The following is a 15,717-nucleotide window of genomic DNA, read 5'->3' as shown; positions in this document are numbered from 1 at the left end:
CCGGAGGAACCCTACGCAGACACGGGGAGAACACACCACACTCCTCACAGACAGTCACCCGGAGGAAACCCACGCAGACACAGAGAGAACACACCACACTCCTCACAGACAGTCACCCGGAGGAAACCCACGCAGACACGGGGAGAACACACCACACTCCTCACAGACAGTCACCCGGAGGAAACCCACACAGACACAGGGAGAACACACCACACTCCTCACAGACAGTCACCCGGAGGAAACCCACGCAGACACAGAGAGAACACACCACACTCCTCACAGACAGTCACCCGGAGCAGGAATCGAACCCACAACCTCCAGGCCCCTGGAGCTGTGTGACTGCGACACTACCTGCTGCGCCACCGTGCCGCCCTTATTAAATTTAATTGCTTTATTGTCCTGTTGACAAAACGTGATGTGAAGTAAAAATGTATTTATAAAAAATGCACATTTTTAACAATTTACACAATTGTACATAGAAAGAATGCTCTGGAACCTGTTCTCAGAGCCTGCTCTAGACCTGCTCTGCTCTGGGACCTGTTCTCGGGACCTGCTCTGGACCTGCTCTGCTCTGGAACCTGTTCTAGGGGCCTGCTCTGCTCTGGGACCTGTTCTCGGGGGCTACTCTGGGCCTGCTCTGCTCGGGGCCTGCTCTGTGGACATCCACGTTAAAAAGGGACTTTGTTGTTTATTCTCCGTGTAAAAAGCCTGTCAGTTTAGTGTCTGTCCAATAAAGTTTGGTAGATTGTCTTTAATTCTTCATTGCCGTTACTACAGCTGCCTACCAACTTCACACTGACTTTCAAAATGACAACAATTTATCACATCAATGCTTCTGAACATTCTAAAGCATAATCTATGTGTTGAAATTAGTATATAATATTAATAAGAAATAAAACAGAATATTGGTTCTCTGTCATCATATAGAGCATCGGCAAAAATATATATTATTGTTGTAAACAAAAATAAATCTTGTTCTTTGTTGCTCTAAAGCGGCATAATACTAATAAACTACATTTCCTATAAACCCAGGCGTGTGCGCATGCGCAGTGCATCCGTCCAAATGGCGTCGGAGAAGTGGCCGGAGAGTGTGAGGAGTATTAAAGGAGTGATTCTGGACATGTGCGGGGTGCTGTACGACAGCGGAGAGGGAGGCGGGGTGCCCATTGACGGCTCCGTGGCGGCGGTGAAAAGGTGAAAGCACTCAGAGAAATAAACGAGTCCAGAGAATAGAGGAAAGACAGAAGGTAGTTCTAACAGGAGGGGGCGCTCCAAACAGCGCGCAAGCGCCCTAACTAGGGCACGAAGAAGGGAACACGCTTAACAACTAGGGCACTAGGGTTTAGAAGTATATATATATATATATATATATATATATATATAAAATAATTTAAGTGTTCCAAATGAAGAGCACCTGTAGTGACCCAGTAAACATTTATCCGTTGATTCAACGTTGAAATAACGTAATGACTGCCGTCTAATCAACGTTCTCTTAAGGTTGAAAATGACCGTTTAAAAGACGTCCAAACACAGACATTGAAAAGACGACTATTAGACGTATTTTGGACGTCCACTGACGTTTTTAATTGGTCACCACTTAACTAACTTATTAAGATGGATTTTGGACGTCCATTGACGTTTAATATATGTCCTTGACGGACAGACTACTTTTAGACCTCTTTTGAACGTCCAGGGACGTTCTTTGTTTACTGGGATACTACTTTTAAGTGAATATAGGGAGTTCACTAGGGAATTCATAACTATTTTAAGAAGCACCTACTGTGGACACAGCATTTCTCCTAGAAAAGCTTGTAATAGAATTTGGTAATGGCCAGACATTAACTAGAGGGGTTTTAACCCCCAGCCCTGGGACATGGAACAGCAGAACTGTGTTCTCTGGATAAACATGGCTCTTGAGATGAGCTATAATTGCTCTGCACCATGACCTTACAAATCTTTTAGTGCTGAATGCCATCACATACTCACAGCAGTGTTCCAGGTAAAGATTACAAGATGCACTGAATATTAATTCAGAGGTAACTTGGTGGAGCACTGCTCTGAGAGGAAGCCTTAACACAGAGTGTCTGCTGCAGGCTGAAGGCATCGGATCTTCAGCTGCGTTTCTGCACGAACGAGACCCAGGCGACTCGAGAGAAGTTTGTGGCAAAGCTGAGGAGGATGGGTTTCGAGATTGAGGTCAGTGAGGTGTTCTCTCCTGCTCCGGCTGTGGTCTCCATCCTCAAACAGCGCCACCTCAGACCACACCTGCTGGTGCATGATGGTACTAACACACACACACACACACACACACACATACACATACACACACACACACACACACATCATAATTTACTATCAAACAAGTGTGAACAGTCTAATCCTGTACAAACCATGCATTAGTGAATGGTTTGCTCACACTGTGTGTGTGTGTGTGTGTGTGTGTGTGTGTGTGTGTGTGTGTGTGTGTTGTATTATATTATATAGATGTGGTGCCAGAGTTCGACAGCGTGGAGAAGAGTGACCCGAACTGCGTGGTTATCGGCGACGCTGCAGATAATTTCTCCTATCACAACATGAACACTGCTTTCCAGATTCTGATTGGACTGAACCGACCAGTGCTCTTCTCTATGGGCAGAGGGTAAGAACAGATACACTCAGACACACAGGTGAATATATATATATTTCCATCATATATTTAGTTATTCTATCTATACAAATATAAATGATGATGAAATGATAGATAGATGGATGGATAGATAGATAGATGGATAGATAGATGGATGGATGGATAGATGGATGATTAGATGGATGGATGGATAGATAGATAGATAGATGGATGGATAGATAGTTGGACAGATGGATAGATGGATGGATGGATAGATGGGTGGGTGGATGGATAAATGGATGGGTGGGTGGATGGATGGGTGGGTGGCTGGATGGATGGATGGATGGATAGATGGATGGATAGATGGGTGGGTGGATGGATGGATGGATGGATGGATAGATGGATGGATGGATGGATAGATGGGTGGATGGATGGATGGATGGGTGGGTGGATGGATGGATGGATAGATGGGTGGATGGATGGATGGATGGATGGGTGGGTGGATGGATGGATGGATAGATGGGTGGATGGATGGATGGATGGGTGGATAGATGGATGGATAGATAGATGGGTGGGTGGATGGATAAATGGATGGGTGGGTGGATGGATGGATGGGTGGGTGGCTGGATGGATGGATGGATGGATAGATGGATGGATAGATGGATGGATGGATAGATAGTTGGACAGATGGATAGATGGATGGATAGATAGATGGGTGGGTGGATGGATAAATGGATGGGTGGGTGGCTGGATGGATGGATGGATGGATAGATGGATGGATAGATGGGTGGGTGGATGGATGGATGGATAGATGGATGGATGGATGGATAGATGGGTGGATGGATGGATGGATGGGTGGGTGGATGGATGGATGGATAGATGGGTGGATGGATGGATGGATGGATGGGTGGGTGGATGGATAGATGGGTGGATGGATGGATGGATGGGTGGATAGATGGATGGATAGATAGATGGGTGGGTGGATGGATAAATGGATGGGTGGGTGGATGGATGGATGGATGGGTGGGTGGCTGGATGGATGGATGGATGGATAGATGGATGGATGGATAGATGGATGGATGGATGGATGGATGGATAGATGGGTGGGTGGATGGATGGATGGATGGATGGATAGATGGGTGGATGGATGGATGGATGGATAGATGGATGGATGGGTGGGTGGATGGATGGATGGATGGATGGGTGGATGGATGGATAGATAGATAGATAGATAGATAGATAGATAGATAGATGGATGGATGTCATTAATTGTCTGTAAGCGCTTATTAGGGGTGGGCGATACTGCCATAAAATAATATCACGATATTTCAGGGTATTTTGACGATAACGATATTCTTGGCGATACGAACAAAACAAACTTTAATTTACTACAAAAACACACTATTGCAAAAAAAATTATATTACTATTAACTTTATTAAGTAAAATATATTTTTACACTCGTTTATTGTACATCAGTTTTTTTATACAAGTTACTCCTCTTTCACCTCAGAGCCACTTTCCACCGCACTTCACTGTGTGTAAATCCCTCACGTAAAGAACGTAGGCCGTATTACAGGTGACAGCATGTCATTGCGTAAACAAGTCAGAATATCACTGTTATCATGATTTAGACGTTTTATACCATTTTAAAAATGATGATGATATTTTCTCACGAAGGATATGATACGGCACAGTCCTAGTGCTCCTCCAGTTCAGGGGTTCAGTGAGTCAGGAGCCTACCTGGACTCACCGGGCGCAAGGCAGGGACACACCTGGAGGGGGAGACAGACAGACAGACAGACAAATGTAAGGGCAGACAGGGAGAGGCTGTTAAACAGAAGGAATCAAACATATTTGTTTATCCTGGTGTGCATCCTTTATTTAAACTGAACAGTGTAAAAACGTCCTGTAAACACACCCTGTTCTAACCCCTGTTCTCTCCCAGACGCTACTATAAAGAGACGGACGGCCTGAAGCTGGATGTTGGAGCGTACATGAAAGCACTGGAGGTGAATATAGCTGATAGATAGAAGTGAGCTTATACATAGTGTAGTGGATATCATCACTGTCCAAAGAAAACCAACAATATCCTTTGAACACAGCTGTTCCTCTTTAGTTCGTGTGGACATTTCACGAGGGAATGAGCGGTAAAATATAAATGACCTTATTTCTCCGCGCTCGTTGTCTGTTTTAACCTCGTCTTTGCGCTCTCACGTAAACACGGGTCCAGCGCTGTGATTGGACAGACTCAGACGAGGGGGCGGGGCCATTCTAAAGTCTCTGCACTTGACGTCAGAAGCGGCGCAGAATCAGAACGACTCGTTTTAGTCAGGGTTTTCTGACTCAGGCAGAGCACAATCTCAATCTCTCTCTCTCTGTCTCTGTTTCTCGCTCTCTCTCTTTCTGTCTCTGTTTCTCGCTCTCTCTCTCTGTCTCTCTGTCTCTCTCTGTCTGTCTCTCTCGCTCTCTGTCTCTCTCTCTCTCTGTCTCTGTTTCTCGCTCTCTCTGTCTCTGTTTCTCTGTCTCTCTGTCTCTCTCTCGCTCTCTCTCTCTGTCTCTGTTTCTCGCTCTCTCTGTCTCTGTCTCTGTTTCTCTGTCTCTCTCGCTCTCCCGCTGTCTCTCTCTCGCTGTCTCTCTCTCGCTGTCTCTCTCTCGCTCTCTCTCTCTGTCTCTCTCTCGCTCTCTTTCTCTGTCTCTCTCTCGCTCTCTCTCTCTGTCTCTCTCTCTGTCTCTCTCTCGCTCTCTCTCTCTGTCTCTCTCTCGCTCTCGCTCTCTCTCGCTCTCTCTCTCGCTCTCTCTCTGTCTCTCTGTCTCTCTCTCTCTCTGTCTCTCTCTCGCTCTCTCTCTCTGTCTCTCTCTCGCTCTCTCTCTCTGTCTCTCTCGCTCTCTCTCTCTGTCTCTCTCTCGCTCTCTCTCTCTGTCTCTCTGTCTCTGTCTTTCTCGCTCTCTGTCTCTCTCTCTCTGTCTCTCTCTCTCTCTCTGTCTCTCACTCTGGGAGGTCTTGTTTCACAGTGTGCGGGTTGGTGGGCTCTAGATCCACATTTAAATATGAACGTGACCTTATGAATCGTAAGTGTCACTGACTTATTTTGGAGATACCTGGGATGAACCTCGCACATACCAGGTACATAACATAGCGTACACTCATTAAACAACTTAATCCCTAGACAAACACACACACACACACACACACGCACACAGGCTGTGTTTCTCTCTGTGCCCAATAACACACCCCATTCTCCTTCGTTGTGTTATAGGAAAAGCTTCCAAGCAACACCCAGTGTTTAATAAAAGCCGGTTTATAAAAACAAAGGTGTTCCCCTGGTGCTCTGACATTTGAGTGTTTTCGTTGTCATTCCTTTCCTCTGAGCAGGAGCAGGAGGTCAGAACGGGCATTAAACTAGAAACCCAAATTGGATCCACACCCAAAGCTTTGAGACACAACTCTGTGATGAAACCTGACCCTCGCACTGTTGCAGAACATCTACATTTACACTGTGTGCCCCTGAAAACACAGCGTTCCAGTTAGCAGCGGGTGATACGACAAACATAACACATACAGGAGCACTGTTACACTGACACCTAGTGGCCTGGATGTGTCAGAGGTTCTGTAGGTAACTTGTTTCCATTAGAGGGCATCACACACTCACACCTGTGGACTGCTTTACACACTCAGGACCCTGGAGCTGTGGGGCAGGGGCCTGCCGCATCACACTGAGAATATAATTCAAATACAATGTTTAGTCAGGGTCTCTTAGGCTTGGGAAGGGATGCACTCTGATGGCAAGTGTGTGTGTGTGTGTGTGTGCTTTACAGTATGCCTGTGATGTAGAGGCTGAAGTGGTTGGGAAACCCGCCCCCATGTTCTTCCAGAGTGTTCTGACTGACATGGGCCTCCAGCCTCATGAGGTAAGACACACAGTCGTTTGTTAATCACGGTACGGCTGTAGGCTACTGCCATTGTGTACTGTTCCTGCCGGAGCTGGGAGTCGAACCCTGGTCCCTACTGTGAGCGACAGTAACGTTACCCACGTTGCGATACCAACTGACTTCTGTTGTCGCTCAGAATTACCCTTCAGATCCATTCGCTTCCTGACAGACAGCAGCAGCACAGCATTTAATTGCTTTCCACGCACCTTCCACTCCAGCCCCACAGCCTGCAGCGACCGCATATTCATCGGTGTGAACTGAACAGGACGTTTAGAAACACTGTTTACCATCAACATCACTTCACATAAATACTGTACAGTGTGGGCCATTTATATGGAGACACCTTAATAAAATGGGAATGGTTGGTGATAGTAATTTCCTGTTTGTGGCACATTAGTATATGGGAGGGGGGAAACTTTTCAAGATGGGTGGTGACCATGGCGGCCATTTTGAAGTCGGCCATTTTGGATCCAACTTTTGTTGTTTCAATGGGAAGAGGGTCATGTGACACATCAAACTTATTGGGAACTTCACAAGAAAAACAATGGTGTGCTTGGTTTTAACGTCACTTTATTATTTCATGAGTTATTTACAAGTTTCTGACCACTTATAAAATGTATTCAATTCTCGCTCTCTTTTTGCACTCTCTCTCTCGCTTGCTCTCTCACACTTTCTCTCTCTCTTTTGCACTCTCTCTCTCGCTTGCTCTCTCACACTTTCTCTCTCTCTCTTGCACTCCCTCTCTCTCTCTTGCACTCCCTCTCTCTTTTGCTCTCTCTCTCTCTTGCTTTCTCTCTCTTGCACTCTCTCTCTCGCACTCTCTTCCTTGCACTCTCTCTCTCTTTCTCTCTCTCTCTCTCTCTCTCTCTCAGGTGATAATGATTGGTGATGATCTGGTGAATGACGTGGGAGGGGCTCAGCGGTGTGGTATGAAGGGTCTTCAGGTCAGAACGGGAAAATACAGGTTTGTGCTCCCTCAGCTGTTTCTGCTCTGCACACATTAGAGCAGGGGTGGGCAATCTTATCCGCAAAGGGCCGGTGTGGCTGCTGGATTTAAGTCCATTCAGGCTCAAGCACACCTGATTTCACTCCTTTAATTAGTTGACTTGAGTAAAACAAATGATCATGTGACCTCCTGGTTGGTTGGAACAAAAACCAGCAGCCACACCAGCCCTTTGCGGATAAGATTGCCCACCCCTGCATTAGAGCTTCAGCAGTGCTGACACACGTGGGCGGAGTTACCAGCTCATCCCTGATCAGTGAGCCCCCTCCCCCCCCTCGAGCGGGATCAGGTGTCAGAGTAGGGGACAGGTGTTATTAACCTAGAGGCCGAGCTTTGTGGGCATAAGGTATAGAGGGGAGACACATGTTGGTGTTTTCTCTGCTCAAACACACGTGATTCAACTCACACAACCAGGTTTGAGCTAAAAACCCCTCAAAATGTGGCAGACATCGACCTGAATTTCAACACCCTTCATATAACGACTACTGTTTATTTATAAAGTGAAGCCTGTGGATGTTGGAGTCAAAATGTAAATCACAATCACCATTTCCCCGAGTGTGTTACAGTGTGTTTCGTGTTGGTACATGCACACGTACAGAACAGAACCCAGAGCATTCACACACTCCAGAAACGCGAGACACTGAACCGAGGGAAGGATAAAAACAATGATGCAGTAAACAGAGTGGATCAGTCTGACGTGAAGGAGCCGAGAGTGTCAGAGGAGCGTGTACTTCTTCTGGGAAAACAACATTTAAATCTCTTATTTACAGTTTATTACAGAGACATATGAGCATTTTACACTTGAACAAAGGTGCGTTATTGAACACGAGAGATGGGCCTTGTCCTCCTGAACATTTTTAAACAGGTGTTTATTCCGTGGTAAAGGTTTTCTGTGACGTCCAGTGTCCGCACTTTGGTCCCCTTTGTTACACGAGGGGGTTTTGTGCAGTGGGAGGATGTTGCTTTAACGTAGCCGCAGGGTCCTGTCGTTGTGAGCTCAAACGAATGTCACTGTCTGTGAGGAGTGTGGTGTGTTCTCTCTGTGTCTGTGTGGGTTTCCTCCTGGTGCTCAGGTTTCCTCTCACAGTCCTAAAACAACATCTGCTGGTAGGTGAATTGGCTGCACATATAAATCTACAGGTGTTAGTGACTGGGAGAGTGTGTCCACAGGTGTGAGTGTGAGAGTGACTCTGTGAGTGTGTGAGTGACTCTGTGAGTGTGTGAGTGACTGGGTGAGTGTGTGAGTGACTGGGTGAGTGTGTGAATCTGTCCTCAGTGGTGAGTGTGTGAGTGACTGGGTGAGTGTGTGAGTGACTGGGTGAGTGTGTGAAACTGTCCACAGGTGTGAGTGAATGAGTGTGTGTGAGAATGTAGCAGTAGTGTGTGTGTGTGTGAGTGACTGAGCATGAGTAAATGTAGTTCTGTGCTGTAGGTTTAACAGTGTATCTAGTGTGTCACTAGAGGGCGCCAAAGCCCAGTATATAAACACCATGTGAGAATAAGTACAGTGACTAGTTAAGCCTCTGCTTTAGTGTAAATACACCACCATAAGATTGTTCGGTCAGCCAGAGAGAGAGGGTGTGTGTGTGTGTGTGTGTGTGTATGTGTGTGTGAGAGAGAAGAAAGGGTGTGTGTGAGAGAGAGAGAGAGAGAGAAAGAGAGAGTGAACACCTGCTGTATAGAGCTCACTTTTTTAAAGGACCAGCAGCACAAATTTCCAACCCCTCTAAGACTTTATAATCAAACACGCTGTATGTTATTGTGCTTTTAAATCACCTACATGTAGATCATCTCTGCTCTGATTGGCTGGTTGGTAAAAGTCTGTATAACTTCAGGATGAATGCGCAGAGCTAAAATTAATCAGTTGATGTCATAACACTTTTTTTCAAAACAGCCAAGGAACCTCACTCTACCCTGATATGGGCCCTTTAAAGAAGTTGTGGGTTTCTCAAAATGATGACTTCAGCTTTCAAACACACACACACACACACACACACACACACACAGAGTTGAGTCAGTATCACATGCGTCCTTTCAGTCATTTACATCATTCCCTGAATCATCTCTATTGATAATTTTGGGGATTTTTTTCAGCATCGCTAGGCACAATAGACACTAACAGACTATAGCTTCCAAAAAGAGTGAGTGTGTGTGTGAGTGTGTGTGTGTGGCCACACTGGCCTTTGGACATAAGCCTATTATGTCATCTGTCCTCCCTCTGTCCACCCCTCAGTCCTGCACATTTCTCCTCTCAAACACTTCAGAAACACACACACACACACACACACACACACACTTTGTTTTTAATGCTGTGGGTGTTTTTGTGGAACGTCCCTTGTTGATTTTAACCGCAAGACTTTCTACTCTCTCTCGCAGTGTCGGTTATTAAAATGAGATTAAAACCGTCAGTTTGTCTCAGAGGGACTGTGACTCCATTGGCTGCAGCACTAAATTATGGACTGCTAACTCTGGCTGCTGATTGGCTAAATAAATGACGACCAATTAGAAGCGCGTTCTCTCATGCCGTGGAGTATTAGCCCCGCCCTCTGGCTGAGGGAGAGCTGCGGAGCTTCGTCGTCTTGTCATTTTCACCTCAGGAGCTAAAGTAAAATGACCTAGGGCTGTAGCTTCGTGGCCTGGGCCTCGGCACGCCGCTGACTGTATTGTTACCAAACATTGTGCTTCGTTTACTGTCGGCTAACACATGCTTGTTTTCCAATTGAGAAATGATTCATATTTTGTTAAATCGCTCACTAGGCCCCCTAGTGGCCTGGGCCCTTGGTACCGTGCCCATAAAACCCATGAGATAACCCGGGCCTGGTAAAGATGTGTTGCTGGCAGGTTTTATCGGGACCGCGTCATAAATTTTAATGTGTTAGCGCCACACACAGCTCTTAAAGGGGGCCCAGCTTTGTGGGTTTATTACAAGTTGTTTTGTGTGACTTTATCGTGTGTAGTAGTGTATTGTGTATAACAGCTGCCATTTTGAGGACTTTTTATAAAACGCACAACTCAGAAAAAAATCTAGGATGTTTACACTTTTTTTATTCCTTATTTTCTTTCAAAAAAAGTTCTAACTTAAGCGTTTACATTTATGAAATTTAAGTGAGGAAACCCTGACCCGTTTTAAACTTTAAAACTCAGTCACTAGAGACACGAGCTGCATCCAAAATGGCGCCATACTGCCTACAAAGGCACTTTTCATTCTACTCCTCCACCAGGTGAATCGGGTCCTGGTTCTGGAAGCGGGTTCTTAGTGGGTGTTTAGTGGCTGTTCTCTCGTGGTTCAGAGCGAGTCGAGTAGGGACTAAACCGTGGAGTGTAAACCTTGCAGAGCGCTGATCGTCCAGAGAGAGTCGTCACTCTACGCCACGCAACGCAGACGACCAGCACCAACTCTCCATCTGTAAAATCTCCAGCTGCAGCAGAGATCACGTTTGTTTTTATCCGACTCACAACGGCAGCTCGTAAAATGACGCCGTGGTCTTTTGAAGAGGTTCAAACGCTCCTTGGATCGGTGGCTGAACACCCAAGCTGCAAGAGAGGGGTTGCTAATATGTATATGTGTGTGTGTGTGCGTGTGTGTGAGATAACGGCCTGTTATTTGAGGACATAAAGCTTTATAGTCTGTAATGACTTATGGTGTGTGCCGGCAGAGGCTTGGTTTTGTGCCGTGAGAAGCATGTGGGGTCTCCATACAGCGTGTCTTTCAGTGGGTTATGTTACACTCTGTGTAGACACATTATTAACTTGGGTACACACTTGCACGCACACACACACACACACACACAAACACAGCCCTTCCCTGTGTGTTACGCAGTGAAAGAGAGGTCTGTGTAAAGGCAGCCGTGTGTTTCATGAGCAGTTCCAAGCAGTGTGTGTATCAGAAATGCAGTGAGTTGTGGTTTAATAACGTGAGCAGATGGAGGGGAAAGAGAGAAGTCTTGTCATGTGTTAGTTTTTTACGTTCTCCATAGAATCTCAGCAGAAATGCATTGACCAATACCATAAGACACTGCAGAGTAGCTGCACATGAGCCTCAGGTCAGTATACTCAGTGAAAAGTGTGAGCTAGTGTGTTATAAAGCCTCAGGCACTGAGCTGAGGAGAGCCTTGGAGCTCTGTTCGAATACATCTGGGATGAGTTGGAGCGATGTTTGTGATCCAGAGCTAATCCTCCGACTTCAGTATCAGACTCAGCTAATGCAATAAGTCCTTACAGCAATGTTCCAACATGGGGTGGGGGCAGATTCGGTATTAACCCCCTTCATTTCAGAAGACTATGGGACGGTAGGGTCAGTTTACACGTGCTGGGTGACGGGATCACATTCAGATTTCACTTGAAATCCAGTGTAAACACCCAGAGGGATCCCCACACCTCAGAGACCGAGCTCCTCCACACGTAACACAAGGGTGAACCGTGTATTTCAGTGAGTTACGCGAGTGGAGACCCGTCGGTTGAGAGGAGTGTGATGTTTCTCTGGAGACCAGTGGCTGGACTGTCATCTTACGCGAAGGAATGACAGGAATTCTGTGTCCGTAGAAGCAGACACAATCCTTTCCCACTAGGTCCTGACTCCTCTGTGTCAAAACAGTTCTTCAGGACAGTGGTAGCTAGGTGTTTTACAGTCGATATATTGTCCCAGAGTTAATTGTGATAAACGATATTATTGTCATTTGACGGCCATTTTATGCCACTGATATTATGAACATATTATAATATAATAATGCATTTACAGGATAGAATACGATACAAAATAAAATACTGATGACAAACACGCCTTTTTTAAACAGTGGCTGATATTAATGACAGCGCAAATTAATGCTGTAATGTCCATATATCGTACGTTGTAAGTCATTCATTCATTGTCTGTAACCCTTATCCAGTTCAGGGTCGCGGTGGGTCCAGAGCGCAAGGCGGGAGCACACCCTGGAGGGGGCGCCAGTCCTTCACAGGGCGACACACACTCACACACACTTTTGTATGATGCTTGTGAGCCAGAGCTGTAGAAAAGCGTCTATTATGCGGTTCAGAAATTGGAAAAATGCCTTCTCCCAGCAGATTTAGATCAGGATTCATGGCCTGGTGCTTGATCTTTTGTTCCCTTCGATTGTGAAAAGACGTAGCTTTAAAATCTTCTCACTGACTCTAAACCCTGTTGCTGTTGTCTTGTTGTTGGCCCATGTGGCTGCTTTATGAGTCTGAATGGCCTGTCATTGTCGGGGCTCATAAAGCCACTGGTGTCAAATAAACTCCTGCAGAGACTCGGTTGATCTTAATAAGCCCCCGTGACGGTTCATTCCCCGACGCTGCTGAGTTTACGATGGCTCTCGGGCTGTAAATACCAGCGTGATGACACTAATTCAGGCCAGAACTGGGGTTTTCCAAATGAGATGCTTTTAATGTGAAAGGTGTTAATGTGACACAGGCTTTCTGCGTGTTTCTCGTCTCGTGTGGTGTCACTGGAGCTGGGACTTTATATTTAAATAGAAAAATCTAATTTACACTGTTTTCCCTCTGGGGATTCAGACTCTAGTCGATCAGTGAGGAATGTTTGTGTCTGAGATTTACTTCTGTTTTTACACTGAAGCTATGAGGCTAACAGACAGAGAGATTCTGCTTTGTTGTCATTGCTTGGTACAAGGACAATCAAAAATACTTACTTTTTGTGACTGTTCACAGGAAAAATGTGACTTTTTCCTCCTACAAAAACATTATTTGTGATTGTAAAGCTGTGTGTGTGTGTGTGTGTGTGTGGTGTCACTGCGTGGGTGATTGTAAAGCTGGGTGAGGAGTGTCTGTTGTGTGTGTGTGTGTGTGTGTGTGTGTGTGTGTCACTGCGTGGGTGATTGTAAAGCTGTGTGAGGAGTGTCTGTTGTTTGTGTGTGTGTGTGTGTGTGTGTGTGTGTGTGTGTGTGTGTCACTGCGTGGGTGATTGTAAAGCTGTGTGAGGTGTGTCTGTGTTGGGTGGCTGTGTGTGTGTGTGTGTGTGTGTGTGTGTGTGTGTGTGTCACTGCGTGGGTGATTGTAAAGCTGTGTGTGTGTGTGGCGTGTCACTGCGTGGGTGATTGTAAAGCTGTGTGAGGTGTGTCTGTGTTGGGTGGCTGTGTGTGTGTGTGTGTGTGTGTGTGTCACTGCGTGGGTGATTGTAAAGCTGTGTGTGTGTGTGGCGTGTCACTGCGTGGGTGATTGTAAAGCTGTGTGAGGTGTGTCTGTGTTGGGTGGCTGTGTGTGTGTGTGTGTGTGTGTGTGTGTGTGTGTGTGTGTGTGTGTGTGTGTGTGTGTGTGTCACTGTTGCACGGTTGTAAAGCCAATATAAAGCCAAAAACCCACTCTCTGGGGAAATGGCAGAAGTAAAACAGCTGTTGCCAGATGCTACACAGGCCTCAGCCGAGAGCACCACTGGAGTCCGGCCTCAGTCAAAGCAGACGGTGAGAACAGAGAACAGAATAAAGGAGAAAAACAGGGGGATTTCTCTTTCTCTTCTATCACACAAGATTATGTGGAAGACACAGGCCAGTCAAACTTTCTTATTCATACACACACACACACATATCAAAGGACTCTGGAGAACTAAATATGTAGTTATTTAATCAGAGTTTCCTGTTTATATCTCACTCGATGACTGTAATACATTACAGAGAAACTATTCCTGGCTGTTTAACCCTTCGGTGTCAGTAGCTGCCATTGTGTTTTACTGAAAATCCATTTACAGCTACTTGAATATACCTCAGGCTTATTCCAGTGCAGAGATGTGGATACAAGGTTTTGTCCTGACAATATTTATATATTGTCCAACATCTCCACACTTTAAAAAGCATGAACCGAGATGAGGATGTTGCTCTATTCCTGCTCCATAGGTGGGTAATATTGACTTTAATTTTGCTGTTTTGGCTCAATTAAGGTGGAAATGTCTCCAAACTCTTGGAGGCGGCTAACTGCATTAGCGACCGTGCTACAAAACTAAACACCTGGAGTTACAAACGAGTTTCTGTGGGAATTCAAACAGACGAGTTACGCTTCAGCTGCGTACAAACAACCATCGTTTTTTCCACTAAAACACACCGTTCCACCTTAAAATACACTTTGCTTCAAAATGTAAACAAACAGAGGGAACTGCAATTGCCCAACATCCTTTAAAATGAAACATAAACCATTCCAGAGAACTTCTGCTCTCACCACAAAACAAATTCCCCACCCCTTTTTGTTCATTAGAAGCTCCACTTCTTTTAAGGTGGAATGGTGTTTGAGTAAGAAGCGACTGTAGCTTGATAGTGGCTGAAGTGTAACTTGTTTATAAGTGTTTATTCACTGTTTGAATTACCACAGAGACTCATTTGTAACTCGAGCTGTTTAGTTTTGTAGCTCTTTCGCTCTGTGTTTAGTTGGAGTCAGTTCCACCTTAAGTAATGTAACTGTAACAGCAAAAATAAATCAATATTACACACCGATAGAGAAACATCCTCATCTCTTTTTATGGTTTTCAACATTCAGAGGTCTCTCCACCGTCCAAACGCCTCCAGATGCCATTTCTTTGCTGAGGCTGAGAGAAAATAAGAAAATGCCTGAAGCAGTTCGGACCAAGACACTTTCTATTATTCCCCTTTAAAGTGGCTCTCTGGTGGAAATAATGAATCATACATACTTTTAAATGATATTTAGGACTTCCAATAGTTGCTGAAGCATTGCTGTGAGGATTTGATTGCATCCAGGAGATGTTGGATAATTCGCTTTGGATCACAAACACAAACCAGCTCAACCCCAGTGGCACTGAATGGACCTCAGTCACTGTAGAGAGCACGGTTCCACTGCTCCACAGCTCTACACTGGCTTTATATACCCCTCTAGACAACACTTTTCTTTGGGAATCATTCAACATTATTATGTGATCTCATTAATCTTCTGAATGCCATCAAATCCTCACTGCAATGTTCCAACATCTAGAGGAAGACATAGCATAGTGTATGTAGTGTGTGTATGGCATGTATTATTTAATATGCTTTTATCTGACCTAATGTCCAGGTGTTGTATAAAGTGTGTGTGTGTGTGTGTGTTACTGCATGCGTGCACTTAAATGGTCCTCCGATGGCTCTTTGAGATTAAACTCAGTGTGAGTGTAAAATCCAGCTGAAGGCTAATGGCTAATGGCTCCTGGAGCACGGAGACGAGGGAGATTTC

At 45.4% G+C, this 15,717-nt stretch overlaps 1 protein-coding gene across 2 annotated transcripts in view; it reads left to right on the top strand.

The window, feature by feature from the left end:
* Window positions 1–1,063: 1,063 nt before the first annotated feature.
* Window positions 1,064–15,717, top strand: part of lhpp (phospholysine phosphohistidine inorganic pyrophosphate phosphatase) — a 46,750-nt gene continuing 32,096 nt past the window's right edge. For both annotated transcript variants that reach the window (XM_066666241.1, XM_066666240.1), the window contains exons 1-6: window positions 1,064–1,194; window positions 2,094–2,281; window positions 2,485–2,638; window positions 4,552–4,615; window positions 6,423–6,515; window positions 7,409–7,500. In XM_066666241.1, coding sequence (XP_066522338.1) covers window positions 1,064–1,194; window positions 2,094–2,281; window positions 2,485–2,638; window positions 4,552–4,615; window positions 6,423–6,515; window positions 7,409–7,500 — 722 coding nt within the window. The remainder of the gene's footprint in view (window positions 1,195–2,093; window positions 2,282–2,484; window positions 2,639–4,551; window positions 4,616–6,422; window positions 6,516–7,408; window positions 7,501–15,717) is intronic.

This window comes from Hoplias malabaricus, chromosome 3 (assembly GCF_029633855.1).
Source record: "Hoplias malabaricus isolate fHopMal1 chromosome 3, fHopMal1.hap1, whole genome shotgun sequence".
Taxonomy (NCBI): domain Eukaryota; kingdom Metazoa; phylum Chordata; class Actinopteri; order Characiformes; family Erythrinidae; genus Hoplias; species Hoplias malabaricus.
The sequence above is the reverse complement of the archived record's forward strand: the minus strand, read 5'-3'. Positions and strand labels throughout refer to the sequence as shown.